Source organism: Anomaloglossus baeobatrachus, chromosome 6 (genome assembly GCF_048569485.1).
Source record: "Anomaloglossus baeobatrachus isolate aAnoBae1 chromosome 6, aAnoBae1.hap1, whole genome shotgun sequence".
Taxonomy (NCBI): Eukaryota; Metazoa; Chordata; class Amphibia; order Anura; family Aromobatidae; genus Anomaloglossus; species Anomaloglossus baeobatrachus.
Window position 1 is genome coordinate 216,510,645 of NC_134358.1, and position 24,962 is coordinate 216,535,606.

Here is a 24,962-nt window from a genome sequence, read left to right on the forward strand (position 1 = left end):
ACACCTGGGTTCTACAAGTCTTTGCTTCTTAGGACAGGATACCATTGAGGGAAGCGGAGAGGCGGCACTTTTTTTTTTTTTTCTTTTACACCTACAGGTTTTCCAGTCACCAGAGATAAACTCTCTACTGGAAAGCAACTAATTGAAGAAAAAAAAAAAAGGGGAAGCTTTATTTTTGCTCCTAGATAGCCACCATAATGAGTTCCCTGTAGAGGTGTAGGGAGAATCAACCTTCACCTCTGAAAAGCAGAAATACAAATACCAACTCTTTGCTATGCATATTAATAAATATTCTTTATTTTTCAGTTCTGCACATTGCACTTAAACATTATCACATCCAAAACATTCAGCAACTGGATGTCTGCTTTATTAAACTGTATACTCTGCTCATTTCTTTGCTGTTTGGAACAAAACTTACTATTACAATATTTTTATGCTAAACTTTGAAAGCATGGGGTATTAAAGGAAAACATTGAAATAAACCAGAAAACTAAGATAAACCAAGAAGAACCAGTGACCGGGTTAAACTTGTGAAGAGACTTAAGAAATTACAAGTTCCAAAAGTCAAAATAGACTTCTGACCTATGACCTTAACAGAAAAAGGGAAAAATCTGGTAAAAATTAAACTGCAGATCAAATTATTAAAAAAATATAATCAAAAACACAGACAGAAGCAAGGGAGTAGTTTTAATTATTATTATTATAACGAAAAACAGCAGTGGTTCAATTTTATCATTTTAAAATGCTCCGGCTGTTGCCAACCAGCTACTGCATAGAGCCTTCTTGTGATCATGTAGGAGACAGTATTTGTTAAATTTTTCCTTCAGATACTGCCTGAACTGCTGACGCTTGCTGTAAAATAACTGGTTGTTTGCCATAAAGGTCTGGATTTCATCTTGAGAAAGCCCATCTTCCTCTTCTGAAGTGCATTCTGATTCATCCTGAGGACAAAGATGAAATATAAATTAGACAAAAATGTGTAAGGCATGTCACCGATATCTGCAATTCACCAACCCATACGGAACCAATACTTTCACTACCCTGGGAAATGTACATTTTTTCTTAAAGGGAACCGGTCACCAGAGGTTTATAATACTCACCTAACGGTCGGTGCAGAGCAGACTGGTCGTATGAGCGGCTCCGTTCTCCGGGTCCGCACCTCCTCTTTCGGCCATCTTTATCCTTCTTCTGAAGCTAGTGTGGATGACACGTTTTACGTCATCTACACTAGCAGACAGTGAGGTCCTGCGCAGGGGCAGATCAAAGTATTGTAGTGTGCCTGCGCGGGACCTCACTGTCGGCTAGTGTAGATAACTTAGAACGTGTCATCCACACTAGCTTCAGAAGAAGGATAAAGATGGCCGAAAGAGGAGGCGCGGACTTGGAGACGCCCATCCGACCAGTCTGCTCTGCACCGACAGTTAGGGGAGTATTCTAAATATCCGGTGACAGGTTCCCTTTAAAGGCAAATTCTAGAGATTTTAAAAAGTTTTATTTTCTTTATAAAAGGACATTGCGATGTCCTCCTGTCTGCCTGCCCACTGATGTGTGTGGAGCAGTGTGCACAGGGATGACGTCATCGCTGTGCTCACAGCTCTCCACACACATCAGCGAGACGGCAGACAGGAGGACATTGCGATGCTGCAGGGAACTGTGATCTTTTTAGACTCACTTGTAACAGGGTTGGTGCCTCAGGATTGGAGGATTGCTGATGTGGTACCGATATTTAAGAAAGGTAAGAGGGTAGATCCAGGCAACTACCGTCCAGTAAGCCTGACATCAGTAGTATGCAAAGTTTTTGAGGGCATTTTAAGGGATGACATGCAAAAATATATTGCAGAAAATAATATGATAACTGACAAACAGCATGGATTCATGAAAGATAAGTCGTGTCTAACCAACCTGTTGGGGTTCTATGAGGGGGTAAGTTCAAACCTGGATATTGGTAATGCAGCTGATGTGATTTATTTGGACTTTGCAAAGGCATTTGATACTGTACCACATAATAGCCTTATACTAAAGCTCCAGAAGCAAGGACTAGGGGACACAATATGCAACTGGGTAAGGAATTGGCTAAAAGATAGGAAACAAAGAGTAGTCATAAATGGTACATTCTCTAAATGGGCTATAGTCAGCAGTGGGGTGCCGCAGGGATCTGTGCTTGGACCGATTCTTTTTACTCTCTTTATTAATGTCCTTGTGGATGGGATTGATAGTACAGTGTTAGTCTTTGCCGATGACACCAAACTATGTAGGATATTAAAAACTGACCTGGATAGTACAATATTACAAAAAGATCTGGATAAGATGTCAGAATGGGCAGATACTTGGCAAATGAGATTTAATGTTGATAAATGTAAAGTAATGCACCTAGGACGGAGTAATCCTATAGCTGCGTATACATTAAATGGAAGTAAACTCGGGACTACAGAACAGGAGAAGGACTTGGGTATTCTCATTACAAATAAGCTGAGCAGCAGCACTCAATGTCAAGCAGCAGCTGCTAAAGCAAACAAGATTTTAGGGTGTATAAAAAAAAAAGAGAGATTAGATCCCGTGATCCCAACGTATTGTTACCCCTCTATAAATAACTTGTAAGGCCACATCTGGAATATGGGATCCAGTTTTGGGCTCCGCATTTTAAAAAGGACATTCAGAAGTTAGAGTCAGTTCAAAGGCGGGCAACTAAATTACTACAAGGAATGGAAGGCCTCCCATATGATGGCAGGTTGAAAAAAAGTTAGATATGTTTAGCTTAGAAAAAAGACGTCTCAGAGGAGATCTCATTTATATGTATAAATACATGTGTGGTCAATTTAAAGGACTGGCACATGACTTATTTCTTCCGAAAACAATACTAAGGACCAGGGGGCACTCACTGCGAGTGGAAGAAAAGCGATTCCGACACCTAAATAGGAAAGGGTTCTTTACAGTTAGAGCGGTCAGACTGTGGAATACACTACCACAAGAGGTAGTAATGGCAGATACTATAACAGCTTTTAAAAAAGGGCTGGATGATTTCCTCAGTACACAAAACATTGTTGGTTATAAATGACTTAGTGACTAAATGTAGAACTGGGGGAGGAAGGTTGAACTAGATGGACCTAGATCTTTTTTCAACCTAAGTAACTATGTAACTATGTGAGTATACCGTACTTATTCACTGCCCCCCACGCAAATGATTATGCGTGGAGGGGCAGTGAATATAGCCACACGATCACTCCAGGCTGTAGTTGCCAGGGGTGATCACGCGGGCCGGCTGCTAATTATGCACGCACCCCACGCCCATCATCCCGCCCACTTGTCGGCTCCAGCTTCAGTGCTGAGAGATGGACGGGAGGATGCATGCATATGAAATGAGCGGGCCCACGTGGTTTGGTTACGGCAGGCGCTGCTACAGCCTGTGCATGCCACAGATGACGCGTTCCCCCGCAGCACCCTCATTCCCCGCAGTCATGCCCTACATTCAGACTATAAGACGCACCCCCCCACTTTCCCCCAATATTTGGGGAAAAAAAAAAAAAGAATTTTGTTACTTACCGTAAATTCTTTTTCTTATAGTTCCGTATTGGGAGACCCAGACCATGGGTGTTTAGCTTCTGCCTCCGGAGGACACACAAAGTACTACACTTAAAAGTGTAGCTCCTCCCTCTGAGCTTATACACCCCCTGGTAGCCAGTCCTAGCCAGTTTAGTGCAAAAGCTGAAGGAGAATAGCCACCCACAAGTACAACCGAGTACCGGAACAACTGGAGACTCTGTCCACGACAACAGCCGGTGATAACACACGGAACAAGAAAATTGCCAACAGGCAACATGGAGGGAGCTGGGTCTCCCAATACGGAACTATAAGAAAAAGAATTTACGGTAAGTAACAAAATTCTCTTTTTCTTTATCGTTCCTTTTGGAGACCCAGACCATGGGACGTTCCAAAGCTGTCCCTGGGTGGGAATAAACAGAAAAAACTAAGAAGTAGGCGGAGCCTAACTTCACAAGTGGGCGACAGCCGTCTGAAGGATGCGTCTGCCCAAGCTCGCATCTACCGAAGCATGAGCATGCACTTGGTAGTGCTTCGAAAAGGTATGCAGGCTAGTCCAAGTGGCAGCCTGACAGACTTGTTGAGCCGTAGCCTGGTGCCTAAAAGCCCAAGTGGCACCGACAGCTCTGGTCGAGTGTGCTTTGAACCCCGGCGGGGGAGGCACCCGAGTACTCTGGTAGGCGTCCGAAATGGTCGATCTAATCCAACGGGCCAAGGTCGGCTTAGAAGCAGAGAGACCCTTGCGCCGCCCTGTGGTTAGCACAAAAAGAGAGGTGCACCGCCTAAGCGCAGCGGTGCGAGACACATAAATCCGGAGAGCACGCACCAGATCTAGAGTATGCAGCGCTTTCTCAAAGCGATGAACAGGGGCCGGACAGAAGGAAGGCAAGGAAATATCCTGGTTAAGGTGGAAGGGAGAGACCACCTTAGGATAAAAGTCCGGGGACGGACGGAGAACTACCTTGTCTTGGTGAAAAACCAAAAAAGGTGACTCCGAGGAGAGCGCAGCCAAATCAGAGACTCCCCTGAGAGAAGTTATGGCAACTAGAAAGGCCACCTTTTGAGAAAGACGATACAAAAAAACCTCCCTAAGGGGCTCGAAAGGGGGTTTCTGCAATACCGTGAGGACCAAGGTCCCAGAGATCCAAGGGCCGCCGATAAGGCGGAATGATGTGAGACGCACCTTGCATGAAAGTGCGGACCTGAGCCAGCCGGGCGAGACGCCGCTGGAACAGCACTGATAGAGCTGAGACTCGTCCCTTGAGAGAGTTGAGGGACAGTCCTAGCTGCATACCGGACTGTAAAAAAAAAAACCCAGAAGGGTCGGCAACGAGAATGGCCAAGGAAAATGGCCGGAAGAGCGACACCAGGACAGGAAAAAGTTTCAAAGTCCTGTGATAGATCTTGACGGAGGAAGACTTACGGGCCAGAGTCATGGTAGAGATGACTTCAGGAGGAATACCAGAAGCCGTCAAAATCCAGGACTCAAGAGCCACGCCGTCAATTTGAGTGCCGCAGAATTCAGGCGGAAAAACGGACCTTGCGAGAGCAGGTCTGGACGGTCCGGAAGATGCCACGGCATCTCCACGGACAGTTGGAGCAGGTCCGGATACCAAGGTCGCCTGGGCCAGTCCGGTGCAATGAGGATGACTCGACGGCCCTCCATTCTGATCTTGCGCAGGACTCTGGGCAAGAGAGCTAGAGGGGGAAACTCGTAGGACAGACGAAACTGGGACCAGTCTTGAACCAGAGCGTCCGCGGCGAAGGCCTGAGGATCGTGGGAGCGAGCCACGTAAACCGGAACCTTGTTGTTGTGACGGGAGCCATTAGGTCCATGTCCGGAGTGCCCCACTTGCGGCAGATTGACTAAAACACTGCCGGGTGCAGGGACCACTCGCCACCGTCCACGGATTGACGGCTGAGATAATCTGCCTCCCAGTTTTCTACGCCAGGGATGTGGACTGCGGATATGGTGGACTTGGAGTCCTCCGCCCATTGAAGAATGCGTTGGACCTCCAACATTGCCAGGCGGCTGCGTGTCCCGCCTTGGTGATTGATGTAGGCAACCGCTGTCGCGTTGTCTGACTGGACTGGAATGTGCCTGCCCGCCAACAGGTGGTGAAAGGCTAGGAGAGCTAGAAACACAGCTCTGGATTCCAGCACATTGATTGAAAGGGCTGACTCGGACGGAGTCCAAGTGCCCTGTGCTCTGTGGTGGAGACGTACCGCTCCCCAGCCGGATAGGCTGGCATCCGTGGTGAGAATCACCCAGGACGGAGTCAGGAAGGAGCGCCCTTGGGACAGGGAGAGGAGTCGAAGCCACCACTGAAGAGAGCTCCTGGTCCGTGGCGACAGCCACTAACCTCTGTAAGGAGGAAGGCCGCTTGTCCCAACAGCGGAGAATGTCCAGCTGCAGAGGACGCAGATTGAACTGGGCAAAGGGAACCGCCTCCATGGAGGCCACCATTTGACCCAGCACCTGCATCAGGCGCCTGAGGGAATAACGGCGGGGCCTCAGGAGAGAGCGCACCGCTAGCCGGAGAGACTGCTGTTTGATTAAGGGCAACTTCACAAGTGCCGGCAAAGTCTCGAACTGCATCCCTAGGTACGTGAGACTCTGGGTCGGAGTCAGAGTGGATTTGGGAAGATTGACAATCCACCCGAATTGGCTAGGGTGGCGAGAGTGAGCGAAACACTCCGCTGACAGTCTGCGCTGGATGTACCCTTGACCAGAAGGTCGTCCAGATAAGGAAGCACTGCTAACCCCTGGAGGTGCAGGACCGCAATCACTGCCGCCAGACCTTGGTGAATACCCGAGGGGCCGTGGCTAACCCGAAGGGGAGAGCCACGAATTGGAAATGATCCTCTCCTATCGCAAAACGTAACCAACGCTGATGTGACACTGCGATTGGCACATGCAGATAGGCATCTCTGATGTCGATGGATGCCAGGAACTCCCCTTGGGTCATAGAGGCAATGACTGATCGCAGAGACTCCATGCGAAAATGCTGCACCCGGACATGCTTGTTGAGAAGCTTGAGATCCAGGATGGGCCGGAAGGCACCGTCCTTTTTTGGAACTAGGAAGAGATTTGAGTAAAAACCTCTGAACCGTTCCTGAGCGGGAACTGGGACAATCACTCCGTTTGCCTGCAAGGACACCACGGCCTGCGAGAAGGCGGCGGCCTTGGAGCAGGGGGGAGTTGAGAGAAAAAATCTGTTTGGAGGGCTGGAAGAGAATTCTATCCTGTAGCCGTGAGATATGATGTCTCTCACCCACTGATCGGAGACTTGCTTTAACTAAGCATCGCCAAAGTGGGAGAGCCTGCCACCGACTAAGGACGTGGCTGGAGCGGGCCGAGAGTCATGAGGAAGCTGCCTTAGTGGCAGAACCTCCTGCGGTCTTCTGCGGACGCGCTTTTGGGCGCCAGTTGGATGTCTGATCCTTGGCTGAGTTAGCGGACGAGGCGGAAGGCTTAGAGGATGACCAGTTGGAGGAACGAAACCTCGATTGATTCCTACCCTGGGCAGGTTTCCTGGTCTTGGTTTGTGGCATGGAAGTACTCTTCCCGCCAGTAGCTTCTTTAATGATTTCATCCAGCTGTTCACCAAACAGACGTGAACCAGCAAAAGGGAGCCCAGCAAGAAATTTCTTGGAAGAAGCATCTGGCCTCCTTCCACTCTCGAAGCCACAAAATCCTGCGGATAACAAGAGAATTAGCTGAAGCCACCGCAGTGCGGTGAGCAGCCTCTAGCATGGCAGACATGGCATAAGATGAAAAAGCTGAAGCCTGAGCAGTTAAGGTAACCATCTCAGGCATAGATTCCTTGGTGAGGGAATGCATCTCCTCTAGAGAAGCAGAGATGGCTTTGAGAGCCCACACTGCTGCAAAAGTCGGGGAAAACGCGGCCCCCGCAGCTTCATACACAGATTTGGCCAGAAGGTCAATCTGACGGTCAGTGGAATCCTTTAGTGAGGTGCAGTCAGCCACCGACAACGGTCCGGGCTGAAAGCCTAGACACCGGAGGGTCTACCTTTGGGGAGTGAGATCACTCCTTGACCACCTCTCAGGTGGAAATGGAAACCGGTCATCAGAACCACGCTTTGGAAAGCGTTTGTCAGGGCAGGCCCTGGGTTTGGTCACAGCGGTCTGAAAACTGGAGTGGTTAAAGAACACTCTTCACTCTCTTAGGCGAGGTAAACTGATGTTTTTCTGCCAAAGAGAGTTGCTCCTCTGACACTGGCGGATTGAGATCCAGCACAGAATTAATAGAAGCAATCAAATCACTAAGATCTGAGTCACCCTCAGAGAAAATCGATGGGATACATAGCCTCCGAGCCCCCCGTGAGGGCATCCTCCTCATCTTGAGAGTCAGCTCTTGAGACAGAGCCGTGGGATGGGGAGGGGGAGGAAACCCTGCGCCTTCTCTTAGAAGGACGGGGTCTGGAATCAGATGATGAATCCTCCGTGAGCTCCGATGGACGGAGGTCAGAGGATAGGAGTCGACTGTCAAGAGTATTAGAGGCACCCTGTGAGGGAGGCTGATGCATATTCATCAAAGTCCTGGACAAAAGTCCCATGGACTCAGCAAATGACTTGGATATGGACCTAGAAAAGGACTCTACCCAGGCCGGGGGTTCAGTCACAGGTGCAGCAGCAGCCTGAGAGACCACTGGGGGTGAGACTCCAGGCTGTGGCACCGCCAAGTTAGAGCAGACATCACAATGTGGGTAGGTGCTCGGCTCAGGCAGCAGGAGCTTACATGCAGTGCATGTAGAATAAAGCTTTGGAGCCTTGCTCCTTGTGTGAGACATGCTGCTGGAGTGGGGGCTTTGCAGAGAATGAACCACAGGGAGAATATACAGAGGTCCACAACCGGAGACCGGCTGTGGCTTACCAGACCGCTGAGCGCGGTGTTGTGTGCCCTCCAAGATCCCGAAGCCCGGTCCCCCAGTCGCAGCACCTCAGCAGAGATGCAGAATGCAGGATGTCCCAGAGCAGAGTGAACTCTGCCTGAGAAGAGGGCGTTCCTATAAAAGAGCGGGAACTGGAGGGCTATAGGGACCTGCAGGGAAGGAGGGACGCCCCAGCAGTGGGGAGTGTCCCTCCCTTGTGTAGAACGGCCGCCGGGAGGAGCCGAACCTGTCCCTCTGCATGAGTGACATGCGAGGGCAGGAAAATGAAACTAGGCCACCGGCGAAGCCGGGGCCTAAATTTAAGCGGCGAGGCCGACAAGCAGGCACCATCGGCGCGGTTCTCAGGCAAAAGCTAGAGAACCCGCCGGAAAAGTTAAAACAATCACATACAGCATACTCTCCCCTTACAATAAAGAACCGGGACCCCCAACATAAAACGTCTCAGGTACTTAGCTACTGAGACGCAGGGCCATGTCCCTGGGGATGAGTGCTCCGGTCCAACAGAATCCTCAAGGGGCTGTGGATGGAGACAGGACTCCTGCCAGGCATGGAGACCGTGCTGGCTCCCACTTCAAGCCAGAGCCCAGAAGGGATGGTGAAGGAGCGCGGCATGTAAGGCTGCAGGCTTGTAAATCAACCTTAACAACACCGCCGACACAGTGGGGTGAGAAGGGACATGCTGGGAGTCCAGACATGGACCCGCTTTTCTTCAAACTCTTTCCAAAAGTCAAACAAAATCAGATGAGAATGCATGTGTGGATGTATGCCTCCTCACACAAAGCAATAAACTGGCTAGGACTGGCTACCAGGGGGTGTATAAGCTCAGAGGGAGGAGCTACACTTTTAAGTGTAGTACTTTGTGTGTCCTCCGGAGGCAGAAGCTAAACACCCATGGTCTGGGTCTCCCAAAGGAACGATAAAGAAAAAGTGAGTCTTATAGTCCGAAAGATACGGTAAATGAAAATGTAGGAAAACAATGCATTTGCTGTTTATTCTCCTGATACAGGGTGGGCCATATGTATAGATACACCCTGATAAAATGGAAGTGATTTCTGATATCACCTTACTGTTTGTGGCATATTACTACATGGGCGGGGCCAAACATTTGAGGCCAGGTGACGCCCATCTGCAATGCCGCCATTTTGAATTCAAATTTACTTTTTTCAATGGGTCATGTGACACATCAAACAGAATTGCACAAGAAAAACAATGGTGTGCTCATTTTTAATGTAGCTTTATTCATTATCGAGTAAGACACGTTTGTGACATGGAACGACAGTAACCCACTAAAGGATGTGCTCAAAGTGCTGCTCATTGAGTTGAATTGTGAACGCGATTCTCTTCTCCCGCTCCTGACACACCGAGAGCAATACCGCAGAAGAAATTCTACCACAGGCCTCCTGTATCCGTTGTTTCAGGTGCCCCACATCCTGGACCTGCGGTATTGCTCTCAGTGTTATATACCTAACCTCTATGAAAAGGTTTGTTTTTTTCCCCCAAAATTTGAAATAAAAAACCAAACAAACATACTAACCAGCATCTCTTTCAGGCTTTTTGGTTCTTTTGCTACTTCAGAAGGGTGTAAGGTGTGTGCAGACTGCGATTCCCCTCTTCTGTGTTGTGTACATTTCTGCCTGGTGCTTCCCAAAGTAGAACAGCATCTGTCAGCCTTCGGAATTTTGGATTGATCAATGTGCATATTGCATGATGGTTCTCTAAGACAGATTCCTGGTTTTAAAGTCTAGAGAAAAATGGCAAGGAAAGAAAAAAACAAAAACAAAAAAAAAACCCAATAGTTTAGTGTTAACATTCCTTCTACAGCGGTGACATTCCTTGAACAACACATTACGGGGAACATCAAATGCAGGCACAAAAGTGAGAATGGCAAATAATTACATACTGTTCTCAAATGCGCCTATGTGAGCATCACAGGAGGACCGAGAGGTCAGTTACAGGAGGAGGGGTGATTGCTGCCATCTAAACGCCTCTGTCAGTGACTGCGTGCAGTATGTAGATAAAGTGAAGCAATCAGTGGTAGGTAGGTCCCTTGTGTAGAACGGCCGCCGGGAGGAGCCGAACCTGTCCCTCTGCATGAGTGACATGCGAGGGCAGGAAAATGAAACTAGGCCACCGGCGAAGCCGGGGCCTAAATTTAAGAGGCGAGGCCGACAAGCAGGCACCATCGGCGCGGTTCTCAGGCAAAAGCTAGAGAACCCGCCGGAAAAGTTAAAACAATCACATACAGCATACTCTCCCCTTACAATAAAGAACCGGGACCCCCAACATAAAACGTCTCAGGTACTTAGCTGCTGAGACGCAGGGCCATGTCCCTGGGGGATGAGTGCTCCGGTCCAACAGAATCCTCAAGGGGCTGTGGATGGAGACAGGACTCCTGCCAGGCATGGAGACCGTGCTGGCTCCCACTTCAAGCCAGAGCCCAGAAGGGATGGTGAAGGAGCGCGGCATGTAAGGCTGCAGGCTTGTAAATCAACCTTAACAACACCGCCGACACAGTGGGGTGAGAAGGGACATGCCGGGAGTCCAGACATGGACCCGCTTTTCTTCAAACTCTTTCCAAAAGTCAAACAAATCAGATGAGAATGCATGTGTGGATGTATGCCTCCTCACAAAAAGCAATAAACTGGCTAGGACTGGCTACCAGGGGGTGTATAAGCTCAGAGGGAGGAGCTACACTTTTAAGTGTAGTACTTTGTGTACTATAACTACAAGCAGATGCCAGCTATTGTAACACAGCCAGCAATTGCCAGGTATGGAGCAGGCTCCGCTGCTGCTTAATATAGTCCATTAGTGACGCACAGTGAAAATGTAGTACGTCATGGGTCATTACAGCTTAGTGTTTGTTTATTAAAAGGCATTCGATCTCTGGTCCTCGTTTAATCGGCCTCTGAAGTTTTCTTTGAATGACAGCTTTGTGCATTAAGGCAGGACCTAGGGTGTGCGTCGACTTCTGCTCCTCTGCCCACCACTTACTTTCTGCATGTCTGAAAGCTCTTCGATTCAGTGACCTGCTTCCATTTTTAAAATTTCTCACCGCTGGTATCATTGGAGTGGGTGGCACATGTATAGTGTGATTCAACGGCTGGCCCCTTCAATAAAATGTCACCAGCGGCTGTAGATAGAGATCTCTACTCAATGATGTCTTCATTAAGTCGAAATCTCGATCTGCGCTTGCACCTCTTCAGGCGCCATTTCATTGCAGACCAGTAGTGGAATTACACTGTACATTTACCGCCCACCCTTAGGGTATGTGCGCACGTTGCTTTTTACCTGCTTTTTACCTGCTTTTTTGCTGCTTTTTCTTCTGCGCTGTTGAATGCCAAAATGGATGTGTTCTTCTATTCAAGCAAAGTCTATGGCAATTTGGGTTTCTTGTTCACACTATGTTGTTCAAAATGCTGCCTTTTTGTGGCAGAACTTTGGTCAAAAACTCAGCTTTGCAGTGCAAAACCCAAATGGCAAAAACAATTGACATGTTGCTTCTTTGAAAAGCTGAGTTTTTGACCAAAGTTCTGCCACAAAAAGGCAGCATTTTGAACAACAATAGTGTGAACAAGAAACCCAAATTCCCATAGACTTTGCTTGAATAGAAGAACACATCCATTTTGGCATTAAACAACGCAGAAGAAAAAGCAGCAAAAAAGCAGGTAAAAAGCAACGTGCGCACATACCCTTATGGCGGCAGAGTGCAATTTTAAAAGTGAGGTAGGTCACTGAGCAATCAATGACCTCTCAAACACACAGGAGACAAGTAGTGGGCAGAGGAACAAAAAGACGACCCTACTTCCAGTTCTGAGCAAATGCACAAATCTGTCATTAAATGAAAAACCTTCACAGACCAAAAGAAGAAGAATTAGAGAACCGATGCCTTCACCAAAGGTATCAATTTAATCAGTATAGCAGGGCCATTACAGCCATGTCTTTCCTATATATTGCTAAATCTTCCTGACAGGTTCCCTTTAAAGACAACTCCTTGTATTTTTATAACAATACCTTTTATATACATTAGGTTATAATTTTTAAACTATTGGGTTCACCTATTGGTCGGGCCACTGGGCTATTCAGCTTTTGAAATTAGTATAAGAAAATAAAACTTTCATCACTTGTACGTTTAGGAAATTAGTAAATCAATACCGATATCTAAAGCTCATTAAATTGTAGCCTTTATCCTTTAATCATGTGATTACATTGGTCTGCCTTAGGGTACCTTCACACTTAGCGATGCAGCAGCGATCCGACCAGCGATCTGACCTGGTCAGGATCGCTGCTGCATCGCTACATGGTCGCTGGTGAGCTGTCAAACAGGCAGATCTCACCAGCGACCAGTGAACAGCCCCCAGCCAGCAGCGACGTGCAAGCGACGCTGCGCTTGCACGGAGCCGCCGTCTGGAAGCTGCGGAGACTGGTAACTAAGGTAAACATCGGGTATGGTTACCCGATGTTTACATTAGTTACCAGTGTGAGCAGGGAGCCGCGCACACTGAGCGCTGGCTCCTTGCTCTCCTAGCTACAGTACACATCGGGTTAATTAACCCGATGTGTAATGCAGCTACATGTGCAGAGAGCAGGGAGCCGCGCACACTGCTTAGCGCTGGCTCCTTGCTCTCCTAGCTGCTGTACACATCGGGTTAATTAACCCGATGTGTACAGCAGCTACATGTGCAGAGAGCCGGAGCCGGCACTAGCAGCGTGAGAGCTGCAGAGGCTGGTAACTAAGGTATATATCGGGTAACCACCTTGGTTACCCGATGTTTATCTTGGATACAGCTTACCTCAGCTGTCAGACGCCGGCTCCTGCTCCCTGCTCGCTTCATTTGTCGCTCTCTTGCTGTCACACACAGCGATCTGTGTGTCACAGCAGGAGAGCGGCTTTGAAGAAAACGAACCAGGGCTGTGTGTAACGAGCAGCGATCTCGCAGCAGGGGCCAGATCGCTGCTCATTGTCACACACAGCGAGATCGCTAATGAGGTCACTGCTGCGTCACAAAAAGCGTGACTCAGCAGCGATCTCGGCAGCGAGCTCGCTGTGTGTGAAGCACCCCTTATTCCTCCAAATACACAGGTCATTGAATTAAATGCAGTAAATTGTAATCTGCCACAGGCTTAAAGGAAGCTTAAAAAGCAAACCTGCTGGCCATTTACAGCTACCATTAGCCATTTATAGTTTACACGCTTAAGGAGTCATCCAGTCCTATTTTACAAGGGGCTTAGGCTATGTACACAGTGCGTTTTTGGCCTCAAAACTGCATGACTGCTTCCCCAGCAAAGTCTATGAGTTTTCATTTTTGCTGTTCGCACACAACTTTTTTTAAGCTGCGTTTGAGCTTAAAAAAAAAAAAAAAATAATAATTGACATGTCAATTCTTTCCTGCGTTTTCCCCCCACGCAATGCATTGGAAAAACGCAGAAAAACACAGATCAAAAACGCAGCAAAACGCACCAAATCGTGGTAAAAACGCATGCGTTTTTTTTTTGCCGCTGGTGCGCTTTTGTGCGTTTTAGCGTCCAAAAACGCCGCGTCAAAAAAACCGCAGCGTGTACACATAGCCTTAAAGGGAACCTGTCAGCAGAAATTTCGCAATAAAACTATAAAACTAAAAGATTCCCCCTCTGCAGCTCCTGGGCTGCATTCTAGCAAGGTTTCTGTTGCTATTGTGCCCCCTTTGAGACCTAAATAAATACTTTATAAATTCTTACCTTTTTGTATGCAAATGTGTTTTTATGGTCACGGGGGAGGGCTGTCTTGCATCAGTTATTCGCCCTCCTGCCGCTGTACGCCGTGCCCCATTGCTCATTTCCATACATGAGGACGCCGCCCAGTGCTCTTGAGGTCTTGCGCATACCCAGTGGCACTATCGCGGGACAGCACTGTGTAAAGCGTGACCGCTGGTGAGCCGATTGCGCAGGTGAGATTATGGGCGGCGCTGTGATTGTCATCAGCGGCGTCATCCAAGTACCCGCCCATAATCTCGTGCCCACGGTAATCGGTAACGTGGTTCACATGACCAGCGCTTGCGCATAACAGTGGAGTCAAAAGGGAAAAGCGCGGGCACGAGATTATGGGCAATCACAGCGCCGCCCATAATCTCGCGCCTATGCAATCCCCTCACCAGCGTTCACACTGCACAGTGCTCAGTCCTGCGAGAGTGCCACTGGGCATGCGCGAGACCTCGGGAGGGGACAGTTACATGAGGAGGGCATCCTCGTGTATGTAAATTAGCAATGGGGGACGGCGTACAGCGGCAGGAGGCGGAATAACGGATGAAATACAGCCCGCCCCCGTGACCATAAAAACACATTTGCATACAAAAAGGAAAGAATTTATAAAGTATTTACTTTTTCTCAAAAGGGGTACAATAGCAACAGGAACCTTTCTAGAATGCAGCCCAGGAGCTGCAGAAGGGGAATCTTTTAGTTTAATAGCGAAAATTCTGCTGACAGGTTCCCTTTAAGGACTAACAGGGAGGTAAGTTGCTAATTACCTACCTGTTGTGACTAGCGCCGATCTCTGCTTGCACAGAACGGTCACTGACCACTCATGCCGGTGATTTAGTGAATTCCACTGATGTCACATCTACAGAACAATGGCTTATTATCCACTTTACTCTGTTGACAGGGTGTGACTGCTGACATGCTTAATGGACAGCCAGCTCTCCAATGCCTGAGGAAAACTGGCTGTCAATCAGCAGGACGTCGGTAGTTATACCTAGTCAACAGAGCAACCTAGAAGAAGAAGAGCTGCTCTGATGATGTGGAGCAGCTGAAATGTCACTAGGAGCAGTTAATAACTATGCCAGCGCGGATACAACAGGCAGAAAGTTGCCTCTGGTAACAACTACCTGCTCCTTATCACGGCAGTTGAAGACGTTATAATTTAAGTAAAATGATCTATTCAATGCATTTGAAGGTCTCCAGGAAAAGATATACATATTTCTTTACCAGTTTCAATAATTGCGAACAATCTGTCTTACTTTGCTAAAAGGTTTATTCTCATCTCCAAGATCCTATCCTAATATGTAGTAGGTGTGAATATTATTAGTCTATCAGTAAAACTATCCTACATTTCTAAATTGGAGCGATTTGCTAATATTATTACACCTACTGCATACTGGGATAGGAGTTCGGAGATGGGAATATCCCTTAAGGATAGAGTCTACTATAAGGTCCAGAATAATTAATAAAAAAAATCTAGATCTATCCATATATGTTAATATAATTCTTTAGAATATTACACACACACAGTATATTTTACAATAAAAAAGGGCCTAAGATTAAAAGCAAAAACAGGCAATTGATAAAGTCGCACAAGATTAACAAAAAATTGCCATTGTTTGGATTCATACAAAAAAACGCAGCATATTTAAATAAATTATATAGGACTAACTCTAAGAAGGGAATTTTGTTTACTTACCGTAAATTCCTTTTCTTCTAGCTCCTATTGGGAGACCCAGACAATTGGGTGTATAGCTTCTGCCTCCGGAGGCCACACAAAGTATTACACTTTAAAAAGTGTAACCCCTCCCCTCTGCCTATACACCCTCCCGTGGATCACGGGCTCCTCAGTTTTGGTGCAAAAGCAGGAAGGAGGAAACTTATAAATTGGTCTAAGGTAAATTCAATCCGAAGGATGTTCGGAGAACTGAAAACCATGAACCAAAAGAAAAATTCAACATGAACAACATGTGTACACAAAAGAACAACAGCCCGAAGGGAACAGGGGCGGGTGCTGGGTCTCCCAATAGGATCTAGAAGAAAAGGAATTTACGGTAAGTAAACAAAATTCCCTTCTTCTTTGTCGCTCCATTTGGAGACCCAGACAATTGGGACGTCCAAAAGCAGTCCCTGGGTGGGTAAAAGAATACCTCGATAAAAAGAGCCGAAAAACGACCCCCTCTTAAAGGTGGGCAACAGCCGCCTGAAGGACTCGCCTACCTAGACTGGCGTCTGCCGAAGCATAGGTATGCACCTGATAGTGTTTCGTGAAAGTGTGCAGACTAGACCAGGTAGCTGCCCGACACACCTGCTGAGCCGTAGCCCGGTGCCGCAGTGCCCAGGACGCACCCACGGCTCTGGTAGAATGGGCTTTCAACTCTGAAGGAGGTGGAAGCCCAGAACGGTAGGATTCAAGAATCGGTTCCTTGATCCATCGAGCCAAGGTTGACTTGGAAGCCTGCGAACCCCTACGCTGGCCAGCGACAAGGACAAAGAGCGCATCTGAACGGCGCAGGGGCGCCGTGCGAGACACGTAGAGCCGGAGTGCTCTCACTAAATCTAACGAGTGCAAATCCTTTTCACATTGGTGAACTGGATGAGGGCAAAATGAAGGTAAGGAGATATCCTGATTGAGATGAAACGGGGATACCACCTTAGGGAGAAATTCCGGAACAGGACGCAGAACCACCTTATCCTGGTGAAAAACCAGGAAGGGGGCTTTGCATGACAGAGCTACCAGCTCCGACACTCTACGGAGCGATGTAACTGCCACTAGAAAAGCCACCTTCTGCGAAAGACGTGATAAAGAGACCTCCCGCAGCGGCTCGAAAGGTGGTTTCTGAAGAGCCGTTAGCACCCTGTTGAGGTCCCAGGGTTCCAGCGGACGCTTGTAAGGTGGGACTATGTGGCAAACTCCCTGCAGGAACGTGCGGACCTGCGGAAGCCTGGCTAGACGCTTTTGAAAAAATACGGAAAGCACAGATACTTGTCCCTTGAGAGAGCCGAGAGACAAACCCTTGTCCATTCCGGATTGAAGGAATGAAAGAAAAGTGGGTAAGGCAAAGGGCCAGGGAGTAAAACCCTTGTCAGAGCACCAGGCTAAGAAGATCCTCCAAGACCTGTGATAGATCTTGGCGGACGTTGGTTTCCTGGCCTGTCTCATAGTGGCAATGACATCTTGAGATAACCCTGAGGACGCTAGGAGCCAGGACTCAATGGCCACACAGTCAGGTTGAGGGCCGCAGAATTCAGATGGAAAAACGGCCCTTGAGACAGCAAGTCTGGGCGGTCTGGGAGCGCCCACGGTTGACCCACCGTGAGATGCCACAGATCCGGGTACCACGACCGCCTCGGCCAATCTGGAGCGACGAGAATGGCGTGACGACAGTCGGACCTGATTTTGCGCAGCACTCTGGGGAGCATCGCCAGAGGAGGAAACAGATAGGGAAGTCGAAACTGCGACCAATCCTGAACTAATGCGTCCGCCGCCAGAGCTCTGTGATCTTGAGACCGGGCCATGAATGCCGGGACTTTGTTGTTGTGCCGTGACGCCATGAGATCGACGTCCGGCGTTCCCCAGCGGCGACAGATCTCTCGAAACACGTCTGGGTGAAGAGACCATTCCCCCGCGTCCATGCCCTGTCGGCTGAGAAAATCTGCTTCCCAGTTTTCTACGCCCGGGATGTGAACTGCGGAGATGGTGAAAGCTGTGGCTTCCACCCACTGCAGAATTCGTCGGACTTCCTGGAAGGCTTGACGACTGCGAGTGCCGCCTTGGTGGTTGATGTACGCGACGGCCGTGGCGTTGTCCGACTGGATTCGGATCTGCCTGCCCTCCAGCCACCGATGAAAGGCCAATAGGGCTAGATACACTGCCCTTATCTCCAGAATATTGATCTGAAGGGATGACTCTATCGGAGTCCAGGTTCCCTGAGCCCTGTGGTGGAGAAAAACCGCCCCCCACCCTGACAGGCTCGCGTCCGTCGTGACCACAGCCCAGGTGGGGGGTAGGAAGGATTTCCCCTGCGACAGAGTTGGGAAGGAGCCACCACTGAAGTGACTTCTTGGTTGCAAGGGAAAGAGACGCTCCTGTCGAGTGAGGTCGACCTCCTGTCCCATTGTCGGAGAATGTCCCACTGGAGTGGCCGCAGATGGAATTGTGCGAAGGGCACTGCCTCCATTGCTGCCACCATCTTCCCCAGAAAGTGCATGAGGCGCCTCAAGGGGTGTGACTGACCCCGAAGAAGAGATTGCACCCCTGCCTGCAGAGAAAGCTGTTTGTCCAGCGGTAGCATGACCACCGCTGACTGAGTATGAAACTCCATCCCCAGGTAAGTCAGTGATTGGGTCGGTGTCAACTTGGATTTTGGAAAGTTGATGATCCATCCGAACTGCTGGAGAGTCGCCAGAGCGACGGAAAGGCTGTTTTGACACGCCAACTGAGAGGGTGCCCTGACCAGAAGATCGTCTAAGTAGGGAATCACCGAGTGTCCATGAGAGTGTAGGACCGCCACAACAGATGCCATGACCTTGGTGAACACCCGTGGGGCTGTCGCCAGGCCGAAACGCAATGCCACGAACTGAAGGTGTTCGTCCCTGATGGCGAAGCGCAAAAAGCGTTGATGTTCGGGTGCGATCGGCACATGGAGATAAGCATCCTTGATGTCGATTGATGCTAGGAAGTCTCCTTGTGACATTGAAGCAATGACAGAGCGGAGAGATTCCATCCGAAACCGTCTGGTGCTCACATGTCTGTTGAGTAGTTTGAGGTCCAGAACGGGACGGAACGAGCCGTCCTTCTTTGGCACCACAAACAAGTTGGAGTAAAAGCCGCGACCATGTTCCTGGAGGGGAACAGGGATCACAACTCCTTCTGTTTTCAGAGCGTTCACCGCCTGAAAAAGTGCATCGGCTCGCTCGGGGGGCGGAGCTGTTCTGAAGAAACGAGTCGGAGGACGAGAGCTGAACTCTATCCTGTAACCATGAGACAGAATGTCTCTCACCCATCGGTCTTGAACATGTGGCCACCAGGCGTCGCAAAAGCGGGAGAGCCTGCCACCGACCGAGATTGCCACCGACCGAGGATGCGGTTCGGGGATGCAGAGAGTCATGAGGAGGCCGCCTTGGAAGCAGCGCCTCCTGCGGCCTTTTGGGGGCGTGACTTAGCCCGCCACGCATAGGAGTTCCTCTGGCCTTTCTCCGGCCTGCTGGACGAAGAGGATTGGGGCTTGGCGGAGGGACGAAAGGAGCGAAACCTCGATTGTATCTGTCGTTGCTGAGGTCTCTTTGGTTTGGACTGGGGTAAGGAGGAGTCCTTTCCCTTAGATTCCTTAATAATCTCATCCAATCGTTCGCCAAACAATCTGTCGCCAGCAAACGACAAACCGGTTAAGAACCTCTTGGAGGCCGAATCTGCCTTCCATTCGCGCAGCCACATGGCCCTGCGGACTGCCACAGAGTTAGCAGATGCCACCGCTGTACGGCTAGCAGAGTCTAAAACTGCGTTCATGGCGTAGGAAGAAAAAACTGACGCCTGGGAAGTCAAAGACGTAACCTGCGGAGCAGAATTACGTGTAACCGCATTAATCTCAGCCAGACAAGCTGAGATAGCTTGTAGTGCCCACACGGCTGCAAAGGCCGGGGCAAAAGACGCGCCCGTGGCTTCATAGATGGATTTCATCAGGAGCTCTATCTGCCTGTCAGTGGCATCCTTTAGCGATGATCCATCTGCAACCGATACCACAGATCTAGCCGCCAATCTAGAGACTGGGGGATCCAGCTTGGGACATTGAGCCCAACCCTTAACAACGTCAGAAGGGAAGGGGTAACGTGTGTCAGTAAGACGCTTAGTAAAGCGCTTGTCCGGAACCGCTCTGGGCTTCTGGACAGCATCTCTGAAGTTAGAGTGATCGAAAAACGCACTCCGTGTACGTTTAGGGAACCGAAACTGGTGTTTCTCCTGCTGAGAAGTCGACTCCTCTACAGGTGGCGGTGGGGGAGAGATATCTAACACCTGGTTGATGGACGAGATAAGATCATTTACTATGGCGTCCCCTTCAGGTGTATCAAGATTGAGGGCAACGTCAGTGTCAGAGCCCTGAGCAGCGACGTCCGCCTCGTCCTCCAGAGAGTCCTCACGCTGGGAACCTGAGCAGCGTGAAGAAGTCGGGGAAGATTCCCAGCGTGCCCGCTTAGCCGGTCTGGGACTGTGGTCCGGGCCGGAGTCCTCCACGTGAGACCTAGGGCCCCCCCCTGGGAACGTGCTGCGGCGCGGGCAGAGAGGGGCCTGGGGGTGAAGATCCAACAGGGCCCGGGGCCTGTGTAGGGACCGGTCTGGACTGCAAAGCTTCAAGCAGCTTGGCAGACCATTTGTCCATAGACTGAGCCATGGATTGTGAGAGTGACTCAGTTTTTCAGCAAAAACTGCAAACTCTGTCCCTGCCGCCTGGACAGGGGGAGCAAGGGATTCTACCTGAGCCGAGGGGCCCACTAGTGACCGAGGCTCCGGTTGTGGAAGCAAAACAGGGGTTGAGCATTGCTCACAGTGAGGGTACGTGGAACCCGCAGGTAACTTAGCCGCACAAGAGGTACAGGTCGCAAAATAACCCTGTGTCTTGGCACCCTTGCTCCTTGTGGACGACATCCTGTTGTCTCCCAGGAGAGTGATCACTGAGGGTATGTGGGGAGGGTATACAGCCCGACCGAACAGAAGAAGGGAATTTTGTTTACTTACCGTAAATTCCTTTTCTTCTAGCTCCAATTGGGAGACCCAGACAATTGGGTGTATAGCTACTGCCTCCGGAGGCCGCACAAAGTACTACACTTAAAAGTGTAAGGCCCCTCCCCTTCTGGCTATACACCCCCCCGTGGGAGCACGGGTCCTTCAGTTTTAGTGCAAAAGCAAGAAGGAGGAAAGCCAATAACTGTTTCAAAAACAAATTCAATCCGATAAACAATATCGGAGAACGTAAGTTATTAACATGAACAACATGTGCACCCGAAAAACAAATACCCTCAGAAAAACAGGGCGGGTGCTGGGTCTCCCAATTGGAGCTAGAAGAAAAAGAGAATTTTGTTTACTTACCGTAAATTCTTTTTCTTATAGTTCCGACATGGGAGACCCAGACCATGGGTGTATGCTACTGCCCCCCGGAGGACACACAAAGTTACTACACTCAAAAACGTGTAGCTCCTCCCTCCTAGCATATACACCCCCTGCCAGCCAGATCTAGCCAGTTTAGTGCAAAAGCTGAAGGAGGACATCCACCCACAAGAAGAGACGGAGTAAAAACCGGCAGAACCGGAACCTCTGTCTACAACAATAACAGCCGGTGAAGACACACGGAACAAGAAACCTGCCAACAGGCAATAGGGAGGGTGCTGGGTCTCCCATGTCGGAACTATAAGAAAAAGAATTTACGGTAAGTAAACAAAATTCTCTTTTTCTTTATCGTTCCTTTATGGGAGACCCAGACCATGGGACGTTCCAAAGCAGTCCATGGGTGGGAATAAACAGACACTGAGAAGCAGGCAAACCTAACTTCACAAATGGGCGACAGACGCCAGAAAAATGCATCTACCCAAGCCCGCGTCTGCCAAAGCATGAGCATGCCTTGGGTAGTGCTTCGAAAAAGTATGCAGACTAATTCGAGCTGGAGTCTGACAGACCTACTGAGCCGTAACCTGGTGCCTGAAAGCCCAAAAAGGCGCCGACAGGTCTGATCAAATGTGCTCTGATCCCCGGCGGGGAAGGCACTTGAGTACACTTGTAGGTCTCGGAAATGGCCGACCTAAGCCAACGAACCAGGGTCGGCATAGATGTCGAGAGACCGCTACGCTGACGAACAGTCAGCACCAGAGAGGTGCACCGCCTAATAACGGCGGTGCGAGACACATAGATCCGGAGCGGCCGCACCAGATCCAGGATATGCAGCGCTTCCTTAAGCGATGAATAGGAGCCGGACAAAAGGAAGGCAGGAAAATTGCCCCGAATAAGGTGGGAGCAGTAACCGCCTTAGGGAAAAAGTCCGGAGTCGGATGAAGACCACCTTGTCTTGATGCAAGAGACCAAAAAAAGGGGGTGACTCCGAGGGAGTGCAGCCAGAACTCTCTGGCGGGAAATTATAGCCACTAGAAAGAGTACTTTCTGTGAAAGACACAACAAAGAAACCTCCCGAAGATGGCGCAAAAGGGGGGTTTCCGGGAACCGGGAGGACCGGATTAAGGTCCGAGGTCTCCATAGGCCGCCGGAAGGCGGAATGATGTGGGATGCGCCCTTAAAGGAGCGCACCGGAGCCAGCCGGACGATTCGCCGCTGGCACATACTGACAGAGCCGAGACCTGTCCCTTAAAGAAGGATAGTCCTAGTGTTGAGGAGGACCTTTACATCAAATACTTAATTAACCTTTTGATAAGGGATTGTGGGAAATATATCGTTTTGCCTTACATAATTCAGGTTTCAGATCATATAAATGACACAGATATAAAGATGGCCGCTGTTTCCTGTTATCCACACCTTGCTTGGAATGCAAGGAATGTCCAGATGAAAGAAGACCTCCATATAAGGGAAGACTGGTCAAGCTGGAAATCACAGACCAAACCATCAGCATGGATGCACCAGATGACGTCCCTCCCATCGTCATGGTTTCATCCACTGGAGTCAGACCCGCCCATCAACAGCAACACGGATCTCCCCATTGGCTAGCTCATGAACTGTCCCACTAAATATGCATATCTGAACTTGTGTACGCCCCTAGCCTATATCAAGAGGACGCATGAGTCCCCTCTGTCTGTTTTGGTGCCATTTTCTACTGTGACCAAGAAGAGACTTCATATCCGACTGTGTCTGGTGTGAATTCTTTTATGCATGCACTTGGCCCATATCAATTCGGCCAGGCAATAGGCAACTAGTGATCTCTGGTTAAGAGTTCAACCTAACATTATTGGCGCCAACGTGGAGCCATCAGACGTCGACACCCGGAAACCCTTGGAATCGGCAATTGGAACGGCAGGACGAGCCCCACACCTTGAGAAAGGAGATTGATCGCCTCCTAACATTATTTTGCACGGTAAGTCTGCTGATTTTTATAATCTGTAGTCTTCCCTGTGTATTCTCGGGGTGTGTGGCACTGATTGCCTGACTGTGTCCGGTTTTCAGGGTCTCTGTACACGGCAGACGGGTCTCACGGCTGCTGGCCATATTAATTGCGGAAGAACCATCACGTGTTTAGTTGCCTGTTGCCTGTTTTGTGTTGCCTCAAGGGGAGATTGACTGGTAGTTAAGAGAGCAAGTGGGTTTTGAGTTCTGTTAGTTGTCGCCTGTGATATGGTTTGTGGTTCTAGTGGAGACTTAAGTAGTTAATACGGTTGGTACAAGACCTAGAGATATAGCGCGGTTTTAATTGGCCAGGTTAGGCACGTGTTTTCCACGGACTCACGAGTCTGTGTTATAGAGGCTAGTTAACAAATCCTCCAAGAGAGGCAGGTTAACGGAAGTCTGTGTTATAGAGGCTAGTTAACAAATCCTCCAAGAGAGGCAGGTTAACGGACGTCTGTGTTATAGAGGCTAGTTAACAAATCCTCCAAGAGAGGCAGGTTAACGGACGTCTGTGTTATAGAGGCTAGTTAACAAATCCTCCAAGAGAGGCAGGTTAACGGAAGTCTGTGTTATAGAGGCTAGTTAACAAATCCTCCAAGAGAGGCAGGTTAACGGACGTCTGTGTTATAGAGGCTAGTTAACAAATCCTCCAAGAGAGGCAGGTTAACGGAAGTCTGTGTTATAGAGGCTAGTTAACAAATCCTCCAAGAGAGGCAGGTTAACGGAAGTCTGTGTTATAGAGGCTAGTTATAAGTCCTCCAAGAGAGGCGAATCAGCCGGTATAGACACCTTGTAATCAGGGGTGATACTAGGTGGTTTTATTTTTTGTATATTACGGAACGCAGAAATCAGACAGGGATCACTAGGCAGAACAAGGACTGGTTTGGAAGTGTATGCTGAAAATCCTAGGCTTTCTTTAGTGTTTCAGTTGTGTCATCTCCCCATCTTTTTGTCTGTTTTTGTCTGTTATTCTTATCTTGGTCTGCATAGAGAAAGATTGTTTGGTGTTGTTTATCTTGGGAGAGGATGGAAAAATTGATGAAGTTTTGTCGTATTGGCAGTAAGCCAAATTCAGATGGCAAATTAGACCCATGCACATTAGTTGCAGATCGTGAAGGGAAGAGTCATATAAAACAATGTAGAAAACTCATGAAATTGTGTGGGATGCCAGCAGGAGGAAGATTGCAGCCTTTAGAGTGGAAGCTTGTGTTAACAGAGAGAAAAGGTGTTTTGGAAGACAATGGATTGCTATCTGCGGCTTGTGCATGGGGAAGAGTTTCTGAAAGATTATATAGAGAGAACTGGGTAGAAGAAGTGAGGAAAAAGAAAGACAAAGTTTTAAATTATGTGTATTACAAGACTATACCTTGTGAGCGACCACCTCCATATAATGCTGATGCTGTGGTATGGACCTGTTCTGGTTGTAGTTGTAGAAATTCGGATGAGAATAAATTTTGTTGTGGATGTGGTGACTCTAGGCCGCGAAATGGTGGACAAAAGCCATGTGCTGAATCTGCTGGTGGCCATCTTGGAGGAGGAACATGTGCTACTTCCAATGACGGCCATCTTGGAGGAGGAACATGTGCTACTTCCAGTGTCGGCCATCTTGGAGGAGGAACATGTGCTACTTCCAGTGTCGGCCATCTTGGAGGAGGAACATGTGCTACTTCCAGTGTCGGCC

General features: G+C 49.0%; 1 protein-coding gene across 2 annotated transcripts in view; it reads right to left on the reverse strand.

Annotated features, from left to right (window-relative positions):
* Nucleotides 1-280: 280 nt before the first annotated feature.
* Nucleotides 281-24,962, reverse strand: part of GGNBP2 (gametogenetin binding protein 2) — a 136,286-nt gene continuing 111,604 nt past the window's right edge. The window contains exons 12-13 of one of the 2 annotated variants that reach the window (XM_075314680.1): nucleotides 9,989-10,195; nucleotides 281-941 (exon numbers count right to left, since the gene is read on the reverse strand). In XM_075314680.1, coding sequence (XP_075170795.1) covers nucleotides 738-941; nucleotides 9,989-10,195 — 411 coding nt within the window. In that variant the 3' untranslated portion in view covers nucleotides 281-737. The remainder of the gene's footprint in view (nucleotides 942-9,988; nucleotides 10,196-24,962) is intronic. The other variant, XM_075314679.1, reaches the window with a different exon arrangement.